This window comes from Hydra vulgaris, chromosome 11, assembly GCF_038396675.1.
Source record: "Hydra vulgaris chromosome 11, alternate assembly HydraT2T_AEP".
NCBI lineage: Eukaryota > Metazoa > Cnidaria > Hydrozoa > Anthoathecata > Hydridae > Hydra > Hydra vulgaris.
Window position 1 is genome coordinate 907757 of NC_088930.1, and position 23106 is coordinate 930862.

At 29.4% G+C, this 23106-nt stretch overlaps 1 protein-coding gene across 1 annotated transcript in view; it reads left to right on the forward strand.

Annotated features, from left to right (window-relative positions):
• The window catches only part of LOC105843652 (uncharacterized), a 58718-nt gene that overhangs the window by 9283 nt on the left and 26329 nt on the right, over window positions 1-23106 (forward strand). Inside the window, exons 2-4 of the mRNA XM_065809751.1 lie at window positions 5380-5491; window positions 17926-18057; window positions 20287-20556. Coding sequence (XP_065665823.1) covers window positions 5380-5491; window positions 17926-18057; window positions 20287-20556 — 514 coding nt within the window. The remainder of the gene's footprint in view (window positions 1-5379; window positions 5492-17925; window positions 18058-20286; window positions 20557-23106) is intronic.

A 23106-nucleotide genomic window follows, 5' to 3' on the forward strand; every position in this document is an offset into this window, starting at 1 on the left:
GACATTATCTGTACACAGCTGGGATGCCCTTTGTTTCAACATTTGTTTGTTGATGATGTCCGGGAACTATGCCGTTTTCAGATGTTAGATTTTAAAAATTTGATTCAAAATAAAAAGAAGGTAAAAATTGCACCTTTCAAAAGTGAAATTCCTTCCGATGTTGAACAAACATTGAAATATGCGATAGAGTGCTGGAATGCAAAAGAGCAAAGAGGAATTTTCAAAGATATTCTTGAAAAAAAAATTCTGAAGTAAAAATCACCGGAAATAACTTTCTTATTTTTCTTTTTACCTTATAAATTACATTTGTCAGGGTGTATGAAAAGATAGTGTGTTAGTGTTGGGTGTTAAATAAAATTAAGTAATAATAATTAAGCTTAATGATTTTAATTTTTTATTTAAATTTAAGACTCTGCGAGGGAAAACTTTAGATCTTTTTTGTTTTGTTTATTGTGAAAGTTTGCGTTACGTAATCTATGGAGGATCCTCAAACGGCTAATAGCTTTCTAAATGGGTACTAGTTTATCAAATTTCAAGTATTTGATATTATTTCTGAACAGAAATTTTGTTTGAGATGAATGCAGGTTTTCTTTATATAGAAAACATAAATAAATTACTTCATAAGACAATTTAAATTTTATTTAATAAAACTACACCGTTTTGTTCTAAAGCCATTCGTACAATATAACAAATGCCAGACATCATAAATAAGGCACTTGAAGAACAATATATCGGCTTGTTCAACTATTCTTTTTAAAATTCAGGTGATTTGACCATATAGTTCCATACTACTTTAGGCTTGGAAAAAGCTAAAACTTACTTTTTAAATGAAAAAGCCATTATAGCTAATAATAGTTTGTTATACTCCCGCGCTTATCGTAGTTCAGCAACGCCAAAACCGTGAATAATAAAAAATGCCCAATGGAATTTTAAAATGTAAATTGTATCGTAATATTAATATAATACTTCTCTTTACCCGGCCGCCTAATATGTTGATTCCTAGATCCGATATATACACGATATATATGCACACACACACACATATTTATAAATACACACACACACAGACACACACATACACACACACAGACACTCACACACACACACACATACACACACACACACACACACACACACACACACACACATATATATATATATATATACATATATATGAAGGGTGCAAGGGAAAAACAGGGAATGTCAATTTTTCGCAAACTGAGAAAACTAAAAATCAAGTTTTTAAGACTTCTGCTACCTGTCAATGAAGGGTACATTAGTTTTTTGTTTGTTTGTCCGTAATCAGTATCCAGACAAGGTTTGAAATAAGTTTAAATAAAAAGTTTTTAATGTATTGTTTGGATTTTAGAAATCGTTATGTCACCCTTGTCCAAAAATGACATTCCCTGTTTTTGCGTTGCACAAAATTTTCTTCTCTAATAAAACTAAAATATCTAGTGTGGACACTCATAAATGACAAAGAAACTTAATCAAATTGTCAAAAACATAAATTAAATTAACATTAAAGCAACATTGTCAAAAATAACAAGTATGCTACATTTACAAGCTACAATTACAAAAAAACTGAACATAAAATCGAACGAAAAATTATAACATAAATTAAAACATATTAAACTCATTTGACTACAAAAATATTATAATAAAAATATTACAGAGATATATTTTGAATGAGAAGTATTCTAATACAGCCGGCAGCTTTAGTTGTATCGTCTAAGCCAAAGGTAACAACATCATTAGCGTTTTTATTGAAAAGACAATTTGCTGCCATCTGGAGATTGAGGAAAGGTGCTTCTTCCAAATATCTATCTATAGTCTTCGCTAAAAGCGTCGGTGAGATCTAAAGTAGATTGAGGTCTTTTCAGATTGTCAGGGGCTGTGCTATTTCCGGTTCATCCGAGTCTGATTCAAAATCACTCAATTCTTCATCTAGCCAATTTGAATTGATTGTCCATTTTTGACACAAAGATTATGTTTGTGGTCGCATAAGCACTGGATTGTGCATCTTAAACTTAATCAAATTAAACGTTAACATTTATAGATTTAAAATCTACGCTTTAAATATTTTAATATAAACGTTTATTAAACGTCGATCAAACGTTTAAATATTGACGATAATAAGTCATTATTCTAAACGTTTGATCGCCATTTAATAAACGTTTATTATATTATAATGTAGTAATATAGTCAGAAGATCACTTAATAACTTAAGTAACGCGGTTTAAATAGGCATAATTAAAACGAAATAAAAAACTTATGAAAAAATTTTTGTTTATTGGCTTAATAATTAAATAAGACTAATAAAAATAATGCATTTTCAAGATTCATTTCCTTCCAACAACAAAAAGCAAACGACTGATAAATAAATAATAAACGAGTGTCGGGTGGACCATTTTAATTCATGGAAGTTAAAAAGCTTTTTTCCTAAATCCCAACAAATCAATGGACTCTGACGTTTTAGAAATTATAGATTGCGACATTGACACAGTTAAAAAATATGAGTTGCTGGTCTCTCGTTATAAAAGTCCTGCTGCAAGAACTTTTTTTGTAAGTTTTATAAACAGTTTAAATTCATTTTAAAAACGCTAGTATGATTGTGAAACAATAGGCATTCATCTTTGCAATAATCAAGTGGTTTAATAACTAAGTATTAACTTTTTTATTTTAGATGCGTTTTAGCTTAATTTAGTTACATTTGCTAAAGAAAATTGGTGGAACAGAGCTGGTAAAAAACACTGCATATGTTGCAACTTTACTAATTTTTTAATATCAAAATTAAACATGGGTGGTACAGGAAATTTTGGAAACTTCCATTCAGAAAATCCTCTATATGTATAGTTGTTCTGTGTTATTCCAAGATTGGTTTATGAATTTACATTTAAAACACTAACTACTTTACCCTAGTTTTTTGCAGTTACAAGTCAGGTTACGAATTTAGACGATCAGGATACGAATGAAGAATATGATGTTGCACAAGCAGGTGCATGATGAACAAGCGGTAGACGGTATTCTAGGAAGATTTTTGATAATGCATAAACCAGAGAAAACAGTGATCCAAAATATTTGTTTATGAGTTTATTAATTTTATTAGTAATCTTTGACTTAATTATTGAAGCATAAACAAGTATAGTGTACAAACATTTTTTCTCTAAATCTCCACTATATGAAAACGTTTTATATAAGTTTATAACTTTATATATAGTTTTATAAAATACAAGTATAGTATAAGTAGTATAGTATAAAAGTTTATAAACATATTATAATAGTTAAAAAAATTAAAAAAGTAAGACCAGGTCTTTTATACTGTAAGGGAGACCGGGGCTAGTTGGCCGCAGGGGTAGTTGACAAACTGCGTTTATCTTTACAGCCTTTCATCAGAAAGTGACAAAAATTACTCAGAAACTTCCTTATTGACCATTATATCATTCACTGTAGTATTGTCAGGATTTGCGCATGCGCATGGAAGATATTGAGATTTATGCGTTTTTTGGACAAAAACGTAACTTTTAGAACATCGCTTCCTTTTTACTTTACAAAGAAAATAGTTAGTCGTATGAAAAAAAAATTATTGTAAAAGTTCCAGTCACAATTGGTTTACTATATCCAGTCAGACGTTTTTTTCAAAGCTGCCGTTTTTCAGGATCTATAGACTGTTTATTAAAAAAAAAGCTTTCGGGGTAAGTTGACAAATTTTTCACGGGGTAAGTTGGCTCATAGCATTTACTATGGAAAAAAATAAATATTTTTATAAAATTATTATTATTTTTTTTTTAATTTTTAACAATATTGAAAATATTTATTCTTACAAAAAAATTTAAAAAAAAATTTTTTTAGTTTTTTTTTCCACAGATAAAAGGTGGGCTACTGTTTGGCTTTTATACGGACAAATATTTGGTACCAGCTAAAAGTAATATTAAATTTTGGGATAAAATTGTTGCAAAAATTAATTTTAAAAAAATTTCTATTAATTTTGCACTTAATAGTGCATTAATAATCATTTTTATAGTTTGCGCCAACTTACCCCGTGGTGGGGTAAGTTGGCGCAAATTTTTTTTTTTTTTTTGAGGGCCCGGAAAGGCCAAAAGAATTTTTTTTTGTAAATGAATGCAAATTTCATAAGATACCCTAATCCATAATCTTTAAGACTACACTTTAATATTTAAAAAAAAATGTACTGTTAGGGCTACAGAGCTCATAGAATAAAAACCGAGCCAACTAGTCCCGGTCTCCCCTATCTTATTTAAAAACTTCATTACTTTTAAAACCATATCTTATTTATAAATTTCAAGATCTATATAGCTCTTATTACTTATATAAAGTTAAAAAGTTATAACGTAATTTTATTTTATATTAGTTTTAAAACTTAAATAAATTAAAATTACTATAATTAATAAAAGAAAATAAAGACAAGATCTTAAAGTTTAATATACGTTTACTTAGATTAAATCTAAACGCTTTATATAGGTTAATTAGACTTGATTTTAATGTAAATTAGACAAAATCTAAACGCTTTATATACGTATAATAATTCTACAATAGGCGTTTAAAATACGTTTAAGTATAGATGCTTTATAGACGTTTGGGGGTCGTCCATAAAGTACGTATGCTTTTTTATCGTCAACCCCCCCCCCCCCTTTCACATTTTGCAATACGCTTTTTTGAGTACCCTCCACCTCCCTAAAAGTACCTACGCTTTTAACCTATTTATCTAATACTTTATGATATTTTTTTAAATTTAGAGTCTCCTTTCATATATACTCAACCCACTGCCCTCCCATCTCATATACGCCATCTGCAGACCCCCTCTTCCTCTCCGAGCGTACGTACTTTATGGATCCCTTGTTCTACGTGTTAATATGGATTTCATTCTGAACGGATAATGAAATTCTAAACGTTTTATCGAAACGTTGTTTTGACATTCAATAGGCGTTTGTGTGTTCACTGGGTTGGATTGTTGTTGAAGTCCCTCTGCTCTCTTTCATTGGCTCAGCTATTTTTTTAATGAAGTAATATTGAAAAATAAAAAACGAATATAAATTATTTTTTTTATTACAATTGTTTTCGAAAAAAATATATATATTTTCATTATTCGACTAAATCGACTTTTAGTCGACTTTAGTCGACTTAATAGATTTTAAAATTGTTTTCGTCGATTTTGGTCGAATTTAAAAAATATGTCAGTCAATATAGTCGGCAGTCGAATTTAATTTATTTTTGAATTAAGCATTAATTTTAGCCCTGCATGAATGCTTCTATGAACTGTATAACTGCATAGTATATATCTTGATTAGATGACAACTGATAAGATGTAACTTTATTTGTAATTCTTACATAAAAATATTTTATAAACATTTTTATTAGGAGTTTTGCAGTGAGCATTGTAAAAGATTGAATCCTAAAAAATTGTGTGGTGAATGTAAATGCGTTGACACATGCGGAGTGTTAAAAAACTATCATTGTAATTGTACAAATGGTAAGTGTTACTTTAAAGTTATTTTTTTTTTTAATTAGTTACTGTTATTTATAATCAGATTTAAAGGATTTATGAGTTGTAAAAAAAAGACAATACTGATACCATTGCTAAGTAAAATTTCAGCTATGAGGAAAATCCTAGCTATGAAGTCAGTTAAGAAGACGTTAACATAAGTGCAAGAATGCACTTTTGTTAACGTTAACTTATTTTATACACTATTTGTGTTTGACTGAGTCTTATTTTCCTGACTGCTGGAAAATGGCATCTGTTGTTCTAATTTTGAACAACTCCGGAGAATATTCTGACACCTCCAATTATTGTCCAATCAGTCTTATTTCTGTTATTAACAAAGTATTTGATTCCTTGATCAAAATATTTCTCACACCCCATCTTGAGTCAAATAATTTACTGTCTGACAATCAATACGGTATTCGATCCTCTCCTCTTCAGCTGACTTGCTAACTGCTGTGGCTGAAATATTTTATCGTGCATTAGATAGAGGCGGAGACGCTAAGGCTATTGCTCTTGACATATCTAAGGCTTTCGACATAGTTAGGCATGCTGGTCTTCTCCGCATGCCTGTTTCATATTATATCTAAGTATCATATTTAAAAAAGTTTTTGAAATTATCAAATCGCTTTTGTCTAACCGCTTTATCATCATCAGTCATCCTTGAAGACCAACACTCTTCTTTATTTCCAGTAACTTCGAGGGTACCTCAATATTTTATCCTTATTTTTGTTACCTCAATATCCTATCCTTTTATTTCGAATCTATATTAATCATCTTCTCGACAACCTTACGTCTAAAGTAGCTTATTTTACTGATGACCCAACTTTAAACTCCTTTTTTTACAAAAAGTCTTTTCTTTCGATTTTTTAGAACCGGCAGCCAATCTTGAATTTGATATCTTTTCGGTAAAAATGGGTCTCTCAGTGGCTTTTTATCACATCGTTTCTTTCTATATTTTAGAAAATAAATGAGTTTTTTTAAACTTTAACAAAACTCATTTATTTTCTGCAAAAATTGACGCAATACTGTCGATATTCCTTTATTCATGAACAGCAACCCTCTCAATGAATCTTCTTCTTTACGTCTTCTTGGATTATCGTTTACTAGTGACCTCTCATGGAAACTATATATACAACTGATTGCTAAATTAGCATTTGCTAAAATCGCTTCTTTTTTTTGTGCTCGCCTATTTGGGCCGTCAATATGACAGCACGACCTAGCTAACTCAGTTGACTTTTCGTCAGGTCATCTGTTTGCTGATGATAAAAATCTCTTGCAAATTAATCAATTGTATCATTCTTTATGTAAAAATGTATATTCGGATCTAAAAAGTATAGTTTACTGGTTAAATGCTAACCTAGTATGTCTCAACACCAAAAAAACTGAATTAAGTTTTTTTGGTGTTGAGATGAAACTAATCTCCGAATAAATGGTTTTGTTCGGAGATTAGTTTCATCTCCGAACAAAACCATTTCTTTAAAAATACTGAAATTAAAATCAAAACTAATAATAAAAGGGCTATATCCTTCAAGAGTTATTAAACATCTTGGTGTGATAATTGACTACAATCTTTCATGGAACTTTCACATTGATGAACTAAGCAAGAAACTCGATCTTGAGCCAACGGAATGCTTTCAACAGTTCGTCATTATGTCAATAAAGTTACACATAAAAATATTTACTATGCATTATTTTTATCTTATCTTAGCTGTTGTTGTCAAGTTTGGGGTCGAGTTGAAAACCATTGCATTAACAACTTGCTACCATCTCAGCGTCATCCATTAAATTAGCAAATCTTCTACCAATTAAATCAGATACATCAAAGTCCCTCAAAAAACTCAACATTCCAACATTTTCAGCGCTAGTAAAGTATGCTAATCTTCTTTTTGTTTTTGACTCCTTAAACAAAAATTTACCATCTTCCATTACAAACTTGTTCAGAGAAAGTAGACTAGTACACTCCTATTCTTCTTAAAAAATATACAATGGAAAACTAAATGTACTATTTTTTAAAACCCTGAAGTATGGCAAACATTCTTTTGTTTATCATTGCGTCTGTGAATGGAACAGGAGCCTTGTGTGCATTTTGAATGAGTCCAAAAAACTACATTTTTCAATTTAAAAAAATTCTGAAAAATATTTTATTCTAACTATTGACATTATTATTTTTACTATTAAAATATTCCTTTAATTTTCCTTTCGTTATTACTGCAATTATTATCAATACTTTTGTTTGTTTATTTATCATCCTTTTTTTAACATTATAATCTGCAAACTATGATTTCAACATGTTTATTTTTAATGTATGTTCTATGAGCTTTAATCTATGTGTTTACGGTCGATGTATTTTAATGTATGCCTTTGCTTAATATTACTTATATTATTTTTAAAAATTGGTGTCACTCCTTTGATAAGATTTCTCTATGAGAGACATTATCCATATAAATCATTAACTTATTATTATAAATAATTTTATGCCAATAACTAACATTATAATATTCATTATTATTTTTATTTTTTTCATTACGATTATTGTACACATACTTATTATTACTGTGTCATATTATTATTCATGTATATATATATATGAATATATATATATATATATGAATAATATCATGTATATATATATATATATATATATATATATATATATATATATATATATATATATTATGTTAGTGTATTTTACAAATAGAGTGTTCAATGCTCTTAAAGAACAGAGAAATAATTAATTAGTAAAAAACACTTATCTAACTTTTATCTTCGACTTGAAGTTTCACCATTGCTGGATCATCAGGAAGAGTTCCTGGATCATCAGGAACTCTTCCTGATGATCCAGCAATGGTGAAACTTCAAGTCGAAGATAAAAGTTAGATAAGTGTTTTTTACTAATTATATATATATATATATATATATATATATATATATATATATATATATATATATATATATATATAACAATGCAAAAAAATACAACAGCATACCACATTGGAGCGCCACGACGAGTAGCGTTCCCACTACTAGAACCGTTGATGCTAGAGCTAGAGCGTATGAAAGAGATGAGTGTTACCAAAATAGTAAAAAACTAAATGGACTACTTCGTATCTGTATTGATTAAACACATTTAAACGAAGACACCAAGCGTAAGTTCTATGAACTGCCGACCGTCACTCTCTGAAATTTTCGGAAAAAAAATGGATCAAGTTATTGATGGTCTAAAAGGAGTGATTAAAAATTTGGATAATTTTTTAGTTTTTGGAAATACAGATATGGAATATAACAAAAACTTTGTAGCATTGCTGAATGGACTCGCTAAAAAAAAAGTTACCCTTAATGTAGAGAAATGTTTATTTGAACAAAGAGATGTGGATCTTTTATGCCATAAAATTTCAGCAGAGAGAGTAAAACCATTGACCAAAAAAGTTAAAGCAATAAAATTTTTCCAAAACCAACAAATATTACGTCTTTACGTAGTTTTCTTAGAATGGCCCAGCACTTAGCAAAATTCAATCCATCACTTGCTAAAGTAGCTGAATTCTTGCGAGATCTTTTGAGTTCAAGATCAGCATGGTTTTGGACCTAAAATCATACTAGAGCAGTCAATGAGATAAAAAATAGTTTAACCAATCCACCTATTTTGGCACATTACGATGTTAAAAAAACTGTAAAAGTAAGAACAAATGGAAGTTTATTAAATGAACTGAGTGTAATAGTTTACCAGAATTATAATGGTGTATACAAACCAATTGATTGTGCATCTAGATTTCTTACGACGACTGAAAAAAATTATTATCCAATCGAAATGGAAATTTTATTAGTAACATGGGGGTGCACACGCATGTCAAAATATTTGTATGGTTCGCCAAATTTTATATTAGAAACAGATCACAAACCATTAATGCTAGTATTAAATTATCGTTCGCCTATTGATATGTCTCCAAGAATTCAACGTTTAAGAATTAAGTTATTAAAATTTTCATTTACTGCAGAGCATGTTGCGGGCAAGTCTATTACTGATGCAGATGCAATATCTCATGCATCTGTATCTAATCCTACAAAAGAAGATAAGACTGCAGACAATAATCTTAATGTGTATGTTAATTCAATAATAAAAAGTTTGCCTGCTACATAGAGTCGCTTAGAAAAAATTAATCAAAAAACTGCAGAAGATGAACTTTTAAACCAATTGTAAGAAAGTATTATTTCTGGATAGCCAAATTCCAAAAAATACTCTCCGACGATTCTACTACTTTATTGGAATTTTAAAGATGAAATAGTTAAAATTAATGGACTCTTATTATATCAAAATAAAATAATAATCCATGTTAGTATGCGAAATAAAATTCTTTCAAAATTGCATGAAGGTAACTTTTATATATATATATATATATATATATATATATATATATATATATATATATATATATATATATATATTGCTGTTCATACAATAATATAAAAAAATTATTCCTTAAAAAAAAGAAAATATATATATTTATATAAACAGACAGGGGCTCAAAGGAGATATGGATGACCAGAGTCACCACAATTTTTCATAGAGCCCCAATGTGAGCTTTAACAAGTCCCAAGAAAATAAAGTTATTATAATAAAATAAAACAAAAATAGAATAAAAAAAAAAACTCCGTTAAAATATTAAAAAAATGATAAAACTCCGTAAAAAAATTTTTTTAAAAAAAAACGAAAAAAAGACAATAAAAGGAATAAATTTGAATATATCAAAAAATTAGGTTAAAAAACGATAGTGTATATGTTAGGTTTCAAAGCTGTCATTTGATTTCAAAATTTCTTTTTTTATATAAAACTTAAACGAATTTACTGTTTTTACCATACTGATGTGGTTATTTTTAAAACTGTTCCATACCTTAGGCCCTCGATATGTTATACTATATTCTTTGTATTTAGTTAGTTTACAAGGTAGTGTGTATAAATAACCAAGTTAAACAGTTATTTCGAAAGTGTGAGGCATGTATGAAGTATCTCCCATCAAAGCCGAAAGAATGTCTATTAACTCCTGATGTCCCAACACGGCCATGGCAAAAACTTGAAACTGATTTGTTTCAGTAGACTAATAAAAACTATTCAAGTATTGTCAATTATTATAGCTTGTGGACTGAGGTGTTTCTGCTTTCAAGTACTGGATCAGCAAATGTTATACAAGCATACAAAGAATCTTTTTCTAGAAATAGTATCCCTGAGGAGTTAGTTTCAGATAATGGTACACAATATAGTTCGAAAGTGTTTCGTCAATTCTCTCAACAGTGGCAATTTAAGCGCATAAAAAGTAGTTCACACTATGCACAATCAAACGGTTCAGCAGAGAAAACTGTAAAATATATAAAACTGTTGATAAAGAAATGTTATAAGTCGAATGAGCACATTTATAAAGGTATCTTAACTTTACTACTCGCTCTCCAACTCCAATGACACTGTACTACTCTTGCATTCTTCGAATACCTCTTTCGTTTAAAGAATGCAATAGTGGTACAATGTCATTGGAGTTGGAGAGCTAGAATAATAAAATAATTGAGGAGAACATTTTAGTTGAAAATACAAAAGAAGATCAGAGAATTCGATTATCAAGTCGTGGACGAAGAATAAAGAATAAAATACCACTCGATTATAAAGTTTTATGAATTAACTTGATTTCTTGATATTTATATATATAGTTAACTTATTAGGGACATTTGTCATAGTATTACATGCATGTATATACAGTATTGGACAAAACATTTGCAACCAACATCGAACAATGCTAAAAAGTGTTCCTAATTTTACACGTCTTAAAAACGAAACGAACAATGCTACCACAGCAAACAGTTCAGGAGTCTGGAGTCATAGCATGCCATGACATGAGCAATCAGCTGACAGGTGACAGCACACAGGCAGAATTTCGTTGACAAGTGCCATTTTGCAGCGGACAAAACAAGTGCAACTTTTTTGGTTTGTTTCATTTTCTTAAGTCTGGTCCGTGTCAACGTCACGGAAATTTTTTAATAATTAAAGGAAGTATCCAGAAGTTTCCAGATGCATGCAGAAACTTCCAGAAGTTTCCAGAAGAAGCATCTGGAAGCATCCAGTAGCATCCAGAAATATCCAGAAACATTCAAAAGCCTCCAAGCGCATCCACAAGCTTCCAAAAGCATCAAAAAGATGCATCTAGAATCTTCCAGAACAGGTTCACACAGGTTTAATTTACTATATAAGAGACATGTAGATCGACATGTAATTCAGTCAATATATGGAAGTCAATCAGTCAGTATTATAAAGACAGTTTATCGAAGTGAGTTTTATCAAAGTGTTTTATCGAAGAACATCAATACAAGAAGTGAAATACAACAAGTTTTATTACATCAATACAGTCCACATCCAACCAAGACATTGTGTTCCACAGAGCATTATTGTATCATCACAAGGGAAATGTAACACGGTTAGCCTTGAGAAGCGTGATTATTTATTTTTACTATTTTTATGATTTCAAGTGCAAAAATGGCTCCCAACAGTCTTGGATTGGAACTAAGAAAGAAAATTATTGGTGATTACGCAAGTAGAATGTCACAAAAAAGTTTTTGTGATAAATATCGCGTGAAAAAATGGACCGTATCAAGACTATGTTCCAAATATCGTTCTTCGGGGAAGATGGCAGCAGATAACAAAGGTGAAAGACCGCGTTCCACCACTTCTAGAGAGGATTCTATGATCGTCAGATCCGTCAAGAAGGATCCCTGGATATCATCAGTCGAGATACAAAAGCAATTAGAGCTGCCTGTATCGGACCGAACAATCAGACTACGTGCTGTTGAATCCGGATTGTTTTCTCGACGCCCTGCAAAGAGACCGCTGATTTCACTAAAAAACCAGAAAAAAAAGACTCCTGTTTGCTGCATCTCATATTGACTGGAATGAGCAGAAACGGCGAACTGTCCTGTTCAGTGATGAATTGAAGTTCAACATCATTGGGAGCGATGGTATTTGCCGTGTATGTCGACCGGCCGGAAAACGCTTCGATTTGCGTTACTGCCATAAGACCGTGAAGCATAATGGAGGCTATGTAATGGTCTGGGGGTGTTTTTCTGCTAAGGGTCTAGGTCCAATACATCGAAACGATGGAATAATGGACCGTTTCATGTATAAAAATATCCTGAAAGATGTTATGTTACCTCATGCTGAATGGAATATGCTAATAAAATGGGTTTTTCAGCAAGACAACGATCCGAAACACACTGCAAAAGTAGTCAAGCAGTGGTTTCAAGACAATCACCTATCAATGATGGATTGGCCGCCTAAATCTCCAGATCTCAACCCATTCGAGAACCTGTGGGAGATTGTCAACCTCAGAATTAATCGTGAAGGTGTTTGTAATAAGGATCAACTGTTTGAACAAATCCAAATGGCCTGGGCAGCGATTCCACAAAGTTTCATTAATCACCTGCTCGAATCTATGCCTCGAAGATGCAAGGCTGTGATCGACAACAAAGGATTTGCTACGAAATATTGATAGCGAAATACAGCTTGGTCAACATTTTGTCGAGTTGCACTTGTTTTGTCCAGAAGGAAATCAACTTTTTTTAATACTTTTGATTAATTTATTAATTTTCGTGTACAAATAATGAACTTTGTGATGAATAAAACTTGAAGAATTTTGTCCCTAAAGAGTTACATAGTTATTTCTCTAAATTGAAAAAATGCAGCACTTTTATATAAAGAAACTAAATTAGCATTATTTGGTTGTACTCGTTTTGTTCGATACTGTATATACAGCCCTATATCGGTGCCGGTCTTAAGGTAGAATATATTATGAACACAACAGTTACTCTTACTATAATGTGTATTAATTTTATTATATATAATTGTTGTTATTCCTATTATTATTGTTATTACTATTATTTTTACTATTACTAACATTATTGTAAAAATAATTTAAGGAAAGCAAATAGCTTGTTGTTGCTGTTGTTGCTGTTATTGCTGTTATTGTTGTTGTTGTTGTTGTTGTTGTTGTTGTTGTTGTTGTTGTTATTCTCTTCTCTAACTCTACAAATCTATTGTTCTTCCCTCTACGTAATACTGTCATATTTGGGCTGGTTTTTCTATTAATTTTTTTTCTCTTCTAGACAAGATCCAAAATCGCATTGTAAACGTTGGACCCATATTATATCCCAAGATTGAGCCTCTTTCCCATGGTCGAAAAACTGCATCTCTTTTTCTTTTCTATAAATAGTAAGGTCGCTGCTCAAAAGAGTTATCATCTCTGGTTCCATTAACTAAAACTCATTCTTGCTAGACAAGTCATTCAGCAAAGTCTCATTTGTTTACTGCTGTAAAGTGTAATTATAGTTAATGGTTGTTTTAAGGCTAACGATCGATTAACGTTACTTGTAAATAATTGTATATGTATATAGATGTATTTGTATATAAAATAAAAATATAATTGTAAATATCAAGAGAATTAGTTTGTATTTAAATTATGTTTGATTACATTAAGATACACGAGGCATTTTACGCTTAACTTATAAATTACTTTTTATTGTGAAATAACTAGCTATTTTGGCTAAAATGTCAACTAAAATTAATTTAACGTTAATTCCAGAGTTTAGTGTAAAAGATCAACAACCAGTTGCAGTATGGTTGGAAAAAGCTGAACTGGTATGCAAACCAATTGGTCTAACCAATTTGGCGATTTTTGGTTCCTCTATGTCTCACAAATGATGCATTTGCAGTAAATCAACAGTTAGCAGAATTTGAAGAAGATGATTTTGACTAGATAAAAGAGACGTTGTTAAAAGCATTTCCGTTGATGCATTTACAGCTAACGAACAGTTTATTACAAGAAAACTATAGCATTGAAAAACAGTTGATTTTTATTCGGCGGAAAAAAACGGCGAAAATTATCTGCTGATTGGTGGGGTACCAGACAGTGCCTTTGTTTCTGGGCTCCCTAAGGAAGTTTGATGGATGTTGAAATCAAGTTCTCCTACCGATGATCTGACTATTATACAAATACTTGCGCGAGCAAGAGCACTCTGATGAGAAACTCTGAACTAACCAAAAAGATTCGGACTAAACGTTGCGCCTGTCAAAATGAAAGCGGTGTTGGACAAAGTGATATTGCGAGACGAAACAATCTGGAAAGGAACATCATTGTATATTACAATGGTTTTTTGAATGAAGACTTAATACCTGTTTGTCGCGTACTTGATTATTTAGAAATGTATGAGCGACATTTTAAGCCGGTGGTCCGAGTATCCGAAGGAGAAAGAGTTCTTGGTTTACAGGTTGGAATGGAAAATAAAAGTTGTATTTGGAGAAGAGATAATGTTTTTTGTGAAATTACAAATAAATGTAACATCTTTTCTTTGAACAAAAAAATGACCGAGAATATTCCAATTTATGGTTGGTTGCATGTAGTCTCGTCGTATGTTAAAAGAACAGCAAACGCCCTCACAAAAACATAGGACCAAAAAATAGAATTCAATACTCTCGATGAAATTCTGAATGATATGATTAAAAGAACATGGAATGATGAATCTGCAAAGGGAATTTAGAGTATTTATTGTAACGAGGCAACAATTTGGGTAGATGCTAGATCAATAGTACTAGGCATGACTGTCGAAGTTGATGGCAATATAATCAAAGGCCCTTGTTGGTTAAGATGACACAACACATATAAACGTGTCCAAACTTGATGCAGTATTTAAGGTACTAAGAAATGGTCTTAACTGGAAAATGGCAATTTTGCATATCTGCACTGATTTGAAAGTGGTATTCCATTGGTTTACCGACACACTCACCGGAAAATTTAGATTCAGGACAAAAGCTTCAAACGAAATGCTGGTAAGAAATATTGAATATTGCAAATGTAGTGAAAGAATTTGACTTGAACCAATGTTTTTACTATAGTGCCTAAGAGTTGGTTAAAAATGGTTGATAAACCCTCTGAAATGGCAGCAAGTAGCATTATTAGAACTTCGCTATCTTCCGAAGAAATCGACAACGTTCATAGATCTACATGACATTATGGCGTAAAGAAAACATTGTACTTCGTTCGTAAAATCGGCCCGTTAATAAGCAAGGAAGAAGTAAAGCAAGTGGTTGAGAAATGTATAGACTGTCAATCAATTGATCCAAATCCAATAAAATGGCCGAAAGGAGAAATAGAAGTAAAAAATACGTGGCAACGACTTGACATTTATATAATTCATTATGAGAGGCAGCACTATCTTACTCTAATCGACTGTCGACCTACACGGTAGAAATATCACGATATCTTTAAGATCAAACCAATGCATGTGTTATTCAAGAGTTAAACGCAATATTTCTTAAACGAAGTGGTCCAGATGAAATACTGACGTACAATGATACTGCATTTTGAATCACATTATTTTTGCAGTTTGTAAATAAATGGAACATTAAACTTCGATTAAGGTGCGCTTATGTACCTTCTGGAAATGGAGTTGCAGAACTATGTCTTCAAACTGTCAAAAGAAAGGCAAAGCTAGTTCCGTGCAGCATACTAGAGGCAGTTTATTATTATAAAGTTAGTCTAAAAGATAGTTGTAAGTCTTCTACTGCACTTGCAAATAAATTTTATCAATACGAAATTAGAGTAAGAAGAATTGACAACAATAACAACGCACATTATCCTTATAAGAAGATAACCAATAAGTTTAAATTTAGCGTTAAAGTATGAGTTAGTCCCCGGATAACCGATGCGACTCTCAATAAAAGATAGGAGTAATTACAGGGATAGTCCCAGAGCAAGTGGTAGAAGTGGACAAAACGTAACTTCATGTACGAGATGTTGGACAAGTATAAGTTGACAACGATTCAAATGAAGATCTTGAACAAGTAAAAGATGACAATGAATAAAATGAGGGTTCAGAAGATTATGATGAATTATGCGTTGTGCTGCCTAGAGATAAAATAAACAAGACGCCAGTGTTACGAAGAAGCACACGGGAAAGGAGGGCCCTTTAGCGTTTTAGTCTTTAAGGTGAGGTGGTCATTATGACCAATGGGAAGTGCAAAGTGTAATTATAGTTGATGATTGTTTTAAAGCGAACGATCGATTAGTGTTACTTGTAAATAATTGTATATATATACACGTATTTGTATATATTATAAAGTCATAATTGTAAATATCAAGAGTAATTAGTTTTGTACAAATTATGCTGAATTGCATAAGATGTTTTACACTTAACTTATAAATTTCTAGTCTAAAACAATAACTGTATCTGTCTCTGCATGCTCTAAAAAATTTTCTTCCAGATATGATTTCTATTGCAAATGCTATGCATTTGCAATATGATTTCTATAGCAGGGTTAGGGTTAGGGTTAGGGTTAGGGTTTTTCTATAGCAGATATGATTTCTATTTCTATAGCAGATATGATTTCTATTTCTATAGCAGATATGATTTCTATTTCTATAGCAGATATGATTTCTATTTCTATAGCAGATATGATTTCTATTTCAATAGCAGATATGATTTCTATTGCAAATGCATAGCATTTGCAATAGAAATCATATCTGGAAGAAAATTTTTTAGAGCATGCAGAGTGCATGAACTTGAATAGCTGTCTACTTAAACAATACGCCCTAGAATAGTTATCTACATAAACAATACGCCCTAGAATAGTTATCTACTTAAACGATACGGATATTTATTTTCTAAACAATATCTGTATTTTAAGAGCTTCGTTTCCACTTCATTTGAAATTAATACCAGTGTACCCAGGAAAAAAAAGTTCTATAGAATTTCTATAATTTTGAAACATATGGCTTATAGAAATTCTATAGAATTCAATAGAATTTCTATAGAATCTCTGTTAATTTCTGTAGAAATTTCTATTGAACTTTTTTTTCAATATAAAAATAATTTTATAGCAATTTTTATAAAAATTAATAAAGATTCCATATAATTTCTATAGAAGTTCTATTTAATTTCTATAGGGCATATTTTTAAAAGGTTCATAGAAATTCTGAAAAACATTTTTTCCCGGGTAACCAGAAAACTAAATCACCTAATTTTATCTCTGATTATTGAATCAAAAAAACTTAAATTTACATTCTCTAATACCGATGTTATTCTAAGATTGATTTTTTCTGCTGTGATATGAATTGTACCATAGAAAAATCTTTTTTAAGCGTGATAAAATGCCACAGGTCTAATAGTTTAATAAGATCAAAAATCTTGTTGTCGTAACAATTGTTTGTTTTTTTTATTGGGAAGGAAAAAGGGTGTAGGAAAGGCCGCATTTGTTGTTTTGCTGGGGGGACCCAAAGACCCAAAGAATCAAAGGCTGCATTGTGAAAAAAAAAAAATTTTTTTTGTAATTATACGTTTTAATTAAGTTATAATATATTACGATCTAATTATTTAAATGTTTTTATAATTTATTAAAGCTATAACAGTAATGAAGAGTTGTAAAGATCTTTCTGAGAATCAAATTTCTGGGTGGTATCTTATAGATCCTGATCAAAAAGGATCTTTTCAAGTTTTATGTTTTATTCAAAGGTTAGAAATATCAAACAGAGGTAAAGTTAATTGCTTATTAAAAAAACTTATTCATAAATAACATTTATCTATTATTATTATAATTAAGATTAAATTTGTATTATAACAAATTTTTATAAACACTTTTTTGTGTTTATACTTTTATTTAAAGCTTCTTTAGCATTTAAAACACATGTTTTGCACGCGTTTTTAATTACAAGTTATTACCACTGATCTCAAAATATAACTCAAAAAAGTTATATTTTGAGATCAGTGGTTATTGCGTTGGTTAAACACACTTGATGAACCAAAAGTTTCGAACTATTTTTTTTTTCAACCGCAAAATATATTTTGATTGTTACGTCTGTAAGGTGTAATGAGATAAACTTTTTTAGGAATTGGTACGAGTTGGTACAAATTGAAATCCTCATTATAAAAAAATGGCTACTTTATTAATTCTGCACTAACCTTTAAAATATCTTAAATTTGATGCTAGCATATTTTTATAAATTTATTAGAAATTTTATTCTCAAAACATTTTCATAATGTTACCCTATACTGTAATCAATGATGATAATAAAAAAACATGTTAAACCCTAATCAAAATATCCTGGCTTTTAATTTTAAATTGTTGATAAAAATCGATTAGTTGAATAATAAAAAAACGACTTTTTGATTACTTTTAAAATTTTTATTTTAATTTTTTTTAAAAAAATAAAATATTTTAATCCTTAAACAACCCTCTTTATTAATAATTTGTTAAGTGAAAATTTTTATAATCTTAGAAGATTTTTTTTTCAGTTAAACTTTAATTTACTCAATATAAACTCTTTTTATATAATTTATTTATTTGTAAATCTATTTTAAATTTATATTATTACTGCTTAATTATTTTATTTATTCTACTGCAATTTACTGTTTGTTTTTTATTTAGTTTATTTATTTAAAACTTAATTGTATAAATATAAATACCGAACATTAAACACTAGGAATTTTATAACTTTTTCAGAATTTTCTTACTACTTTTTTCATTTTAAAATGGCCTGAAAACAAGAGTATCTGATGCTTTTGTATAAAAAATGCGTAAGCACAAATTTCATGCATTTTGTATTTAAGTATTATTTGCCGCAAAATGCCTGGTAGACTTATAATATCAATAAATACTTCTATCTATTAACTAAAGGATATGAGATAAATGAGTTGGTTTAAAAACTACTCATCTGATAGAAAAGATATATATTAAAAACAAAAGGTATAAATTTCAATCTTTAGGTTATATCAGATATCCTACCCCATAGAAATTTTTACCTTAAAGGTTAAAAATAGTACTTATGATTAAAAAATGAATATAATTAAAAATTTAAATATGATTAAAAATTTGGGACAATTTTTATATTTTAAAAATATGCGTGATATTCTATCATATACAGTATAGTTTTTTATCTTAAAAGGTGTAAGATATATGATATACAGTTAAGTTTATTTCTACCTGTTTTTTAGTGTCACCTTACTTATAAATGCGTAAAAACTGACATTAAGGTAATCACTTGTGGATTTCCTTAAGGATATCAACCATATAAACAAAGTTTTAAATATTTTACACTCGCTCTTGTTTGCAGAGGACACTAATTTATTTTATTACCATAGTAATATAAAAACACTATTTAAAACAGTCAACTAAAAACTTTTTAAATTAACCTATAGTTTCAACACGAATAAACTATCATTAAAGATAACAAAACCAAAGTATTTTTCATTATCAAAGTTTTTCAAAAAAACTATAAAAGTTTTTACTTTGTGCAGAAAAATCAAATATGTTTAAAATATATATAATGTTAATATAAGTAGCAGCTATGATGCATGGGCTAAAAGTTTAACTGGTATTGAACCTTGAACATCTTAACCAAGATGTTTGAGGTTCAATACCGGCTGTAGCTTAAAAAGCAATATTGGTACGGTAGGATTCGTACTTTTTTTTGAAATAATGCTCCTATGTGCTGCTTTGTGATATGATCGTTTGAGCTTCTTGGAACAAATTAATAAACACTTTTAAATGTTAACCAGTGTATATCCTAAAAACTATGCATTTTTATGGAATAACTAAGTAGTTAGTTACAAATTTATTTATAATTTTGAAATAATCCTTAGTTACAAGTAACTTTATAATTACCATCTTATTCAACATGAGTTAATTGATAACTGCTAATTAAATATTATTACTAATTAAATACTAATTAGTAAAAAATAAAAAAAATTTACTCTTAATTTAGATATAAACTGCACCTTCAAAAATAATACATTTATTCCATTTGAAAATACAAAAGGTGGAATATCGGATACCGTTACATCATTTTCTTCATGCATTACTTATTGTTATTCTTCGTTAAGTAAAAGAAACTTCAACGGTTGGTCGTATTACAATAAAAATGAAATTCAACAATGCTCATGTGCACTTGACGCTAAAACTGAGTCAAAGGTGGAAGGCTGGATGAGTTGCATTGTGAAACTTACAAAGTTGGAAAAACAGCTAATATATTTAGGTAACTTATTTATATATATATGGCTATGAATATAACTATGAAATTAAAACATAAAACACAAAATGCAAATAATGTTTACGAATCATTTCTCGCGTTTTTCATTAAACAATATAATAAAGCATTTCCTTTAATTGAGCAAAATTTAAATTCTAAGACTATTTTAAATCCGTGGATGAAAAAAGGTTTATTTAAATCATCAAGGAAAAAACAAAAACTATATGGAAAAAAGTACAATAAAATTAGTAACTTACCTCAAAACGGCAAATAATATCATGACAGAACTAAATTTAAAAATAAATGAATTGCGTAAAGCTTTTTCAACTCTAAAAAATGAAAAAAGTGCAGGCATAGATAAAATTAGCCTCAATATAGTTAAATTAGTCTTTGATACCATTAAACCCTTATTGCTTCACATTTTGAATCTTTCATTAACGTCTGGTATTAGACCAGAAAAACTTAAAATAGCCAAAATCACACCGATTTTTAAGTATGGTGAAAAAATAAATGACTAACAGTAAACAATGCATAACCTATGAAACAAATGAAACCAAAAAAAACTAATAAATTGCAGGTTTCCCCTAGGATCTATCTTAGGACCATTATTTTTCTAGTTCTTATAAACGACTGATTTTTAGCATATAAAAAGTTATATCTTATATTGTTTGCTGACGATTCCAATCTGTTTTATTCACACAAATATAAAAATTTTTAATGAAGAGTTATTTAAAGTAAATGAATGGTTTATAAGTAACCGCCTGTCGTTAAATGTAGATAAAACTAAATTCATCCTGTTCCACAAACCAAGTAAATATGAAAATATTCCACTTAAACAGTCAAATCTTTTATTTAATAAAACAGATGTAACAAGGGAATCTGCTGTTAACTTTTTAGAAGTAGTTCTTGATGAAAACCTGCCATGGAAGTTTCACATCCAATCTATTGAAAGTAAAATCTCTCATAATATTTCCTTACTTCGTAAAACAAAACCACTTTTTTTATACTAGAGCTCTAATGAAAATTTGTTTTTCACTCAATTACAGTTATCTTTCTTACTACAACATTGCATTGGGAAGTACGAAATACGGAAAACTTAAAAAACTTTAAAGTAAACAAAAGCATGCCTGTAGGATTGGATTTGGGGCAAACAGAACTATGTATTGGGAACTACTGTTACATCGTCTCAACGCCATAAATATTTATAAATTAAACATATACCAAATATCACTTTTAATCTTTAAAATGACACATGAAATATCTTCACTTATACTTCAAACTTACTTTAGTGAAATATTTCATAAGTATCCAAAAAAGTTTTCAGAGAATAACTTTATTATTCCGAGAATTAATTTAAAAATGAGTTCTTCCGAATTTAATATCGAGGACCATTTTTATGTAAAATTTTTATTAAAAAATTCAATAAAGAACTTACTAGAAAAATTCAATAAAGAACTTACTAGAAAAATTCGATAAAGAACTTACTAGAAAAATTCAATAAAGAACTTACTAGAAAAATTCAATAAAGAACTTACTAGAAAAATTCAATAAAGAACTTACTAGAAAAATTCAATAAAGAACTTACTAGAAAAATTCAATAAAGAACTTACTAGAAAAATTTTAAACAGATTCTAAAAGAATAATACTCAAATTAGATTTTAAAACAATAGACTTTTTAATATTTTTTTAAAAGGTGAATTTAAAATAGAAAAAATGTTTTCATTAATACTAAATATATATTGTTAAACATGTATCAAGTATTTTTGTATGAGTATACAAATCTTTTTTTTAAAAAAAAAAAAAAAAAAAACTTCTGGAAAGTGATTTTTTAAAAGTTTATAATCATATTCCAATCTTTTATTTTAGTTTTTGTGTAACTTTTTTTTTGCGTTTGCGGCACAAGACGAGTAAGACGTATTCTTTTTTTGAGCATAACTTTATTTACAATAAAAATGGAAATAAATATTAAAAATATAGAAAAAATTATCACAAGCAAACTAGAAGAACAAAAAAGAAGTATACTAGCAGAAACGGAGAGATTACTCAAAGATCATGAAAAAAACTTCACTACAATAATAAGTTCGAATTTCAAAATAATAACAGCAAGGTTAGACAAAATGGACGCTGAAATAAACAATAACAAGTTAAATATCAGAAGAGTTGAAAATGAAGTTGAAGAAATAAAAGTCAGCTTAAATTTCCAAGAAGAAAAAGCTAAGGATGAACTTATTCATATAAAAACAAAATATGATAATGAAATTTTGATGTTAAAAAAAAAATCTATTGACTTAGAGAATCGCTCGAGACGTAATAACTTACGTATCGATGGCATAAAAGAAAACCCTGAAGAAAACTGGAGTGATTGTGAGAAGGCTGTAAAAGACATCTTTAAAACAAAGCTAAATATATTAAGTGAAGTAGTTGTGGAACGAGCGCACCGAGTCGGTGCAGTTAAAGATAATAAAACACCAAGATCAATCGTTTTAAAGCTTTTGAATTATCATGATAAAAATAAAATATTAAGCTCAGTAAATAAACTTAAAGGAACCGGTATTT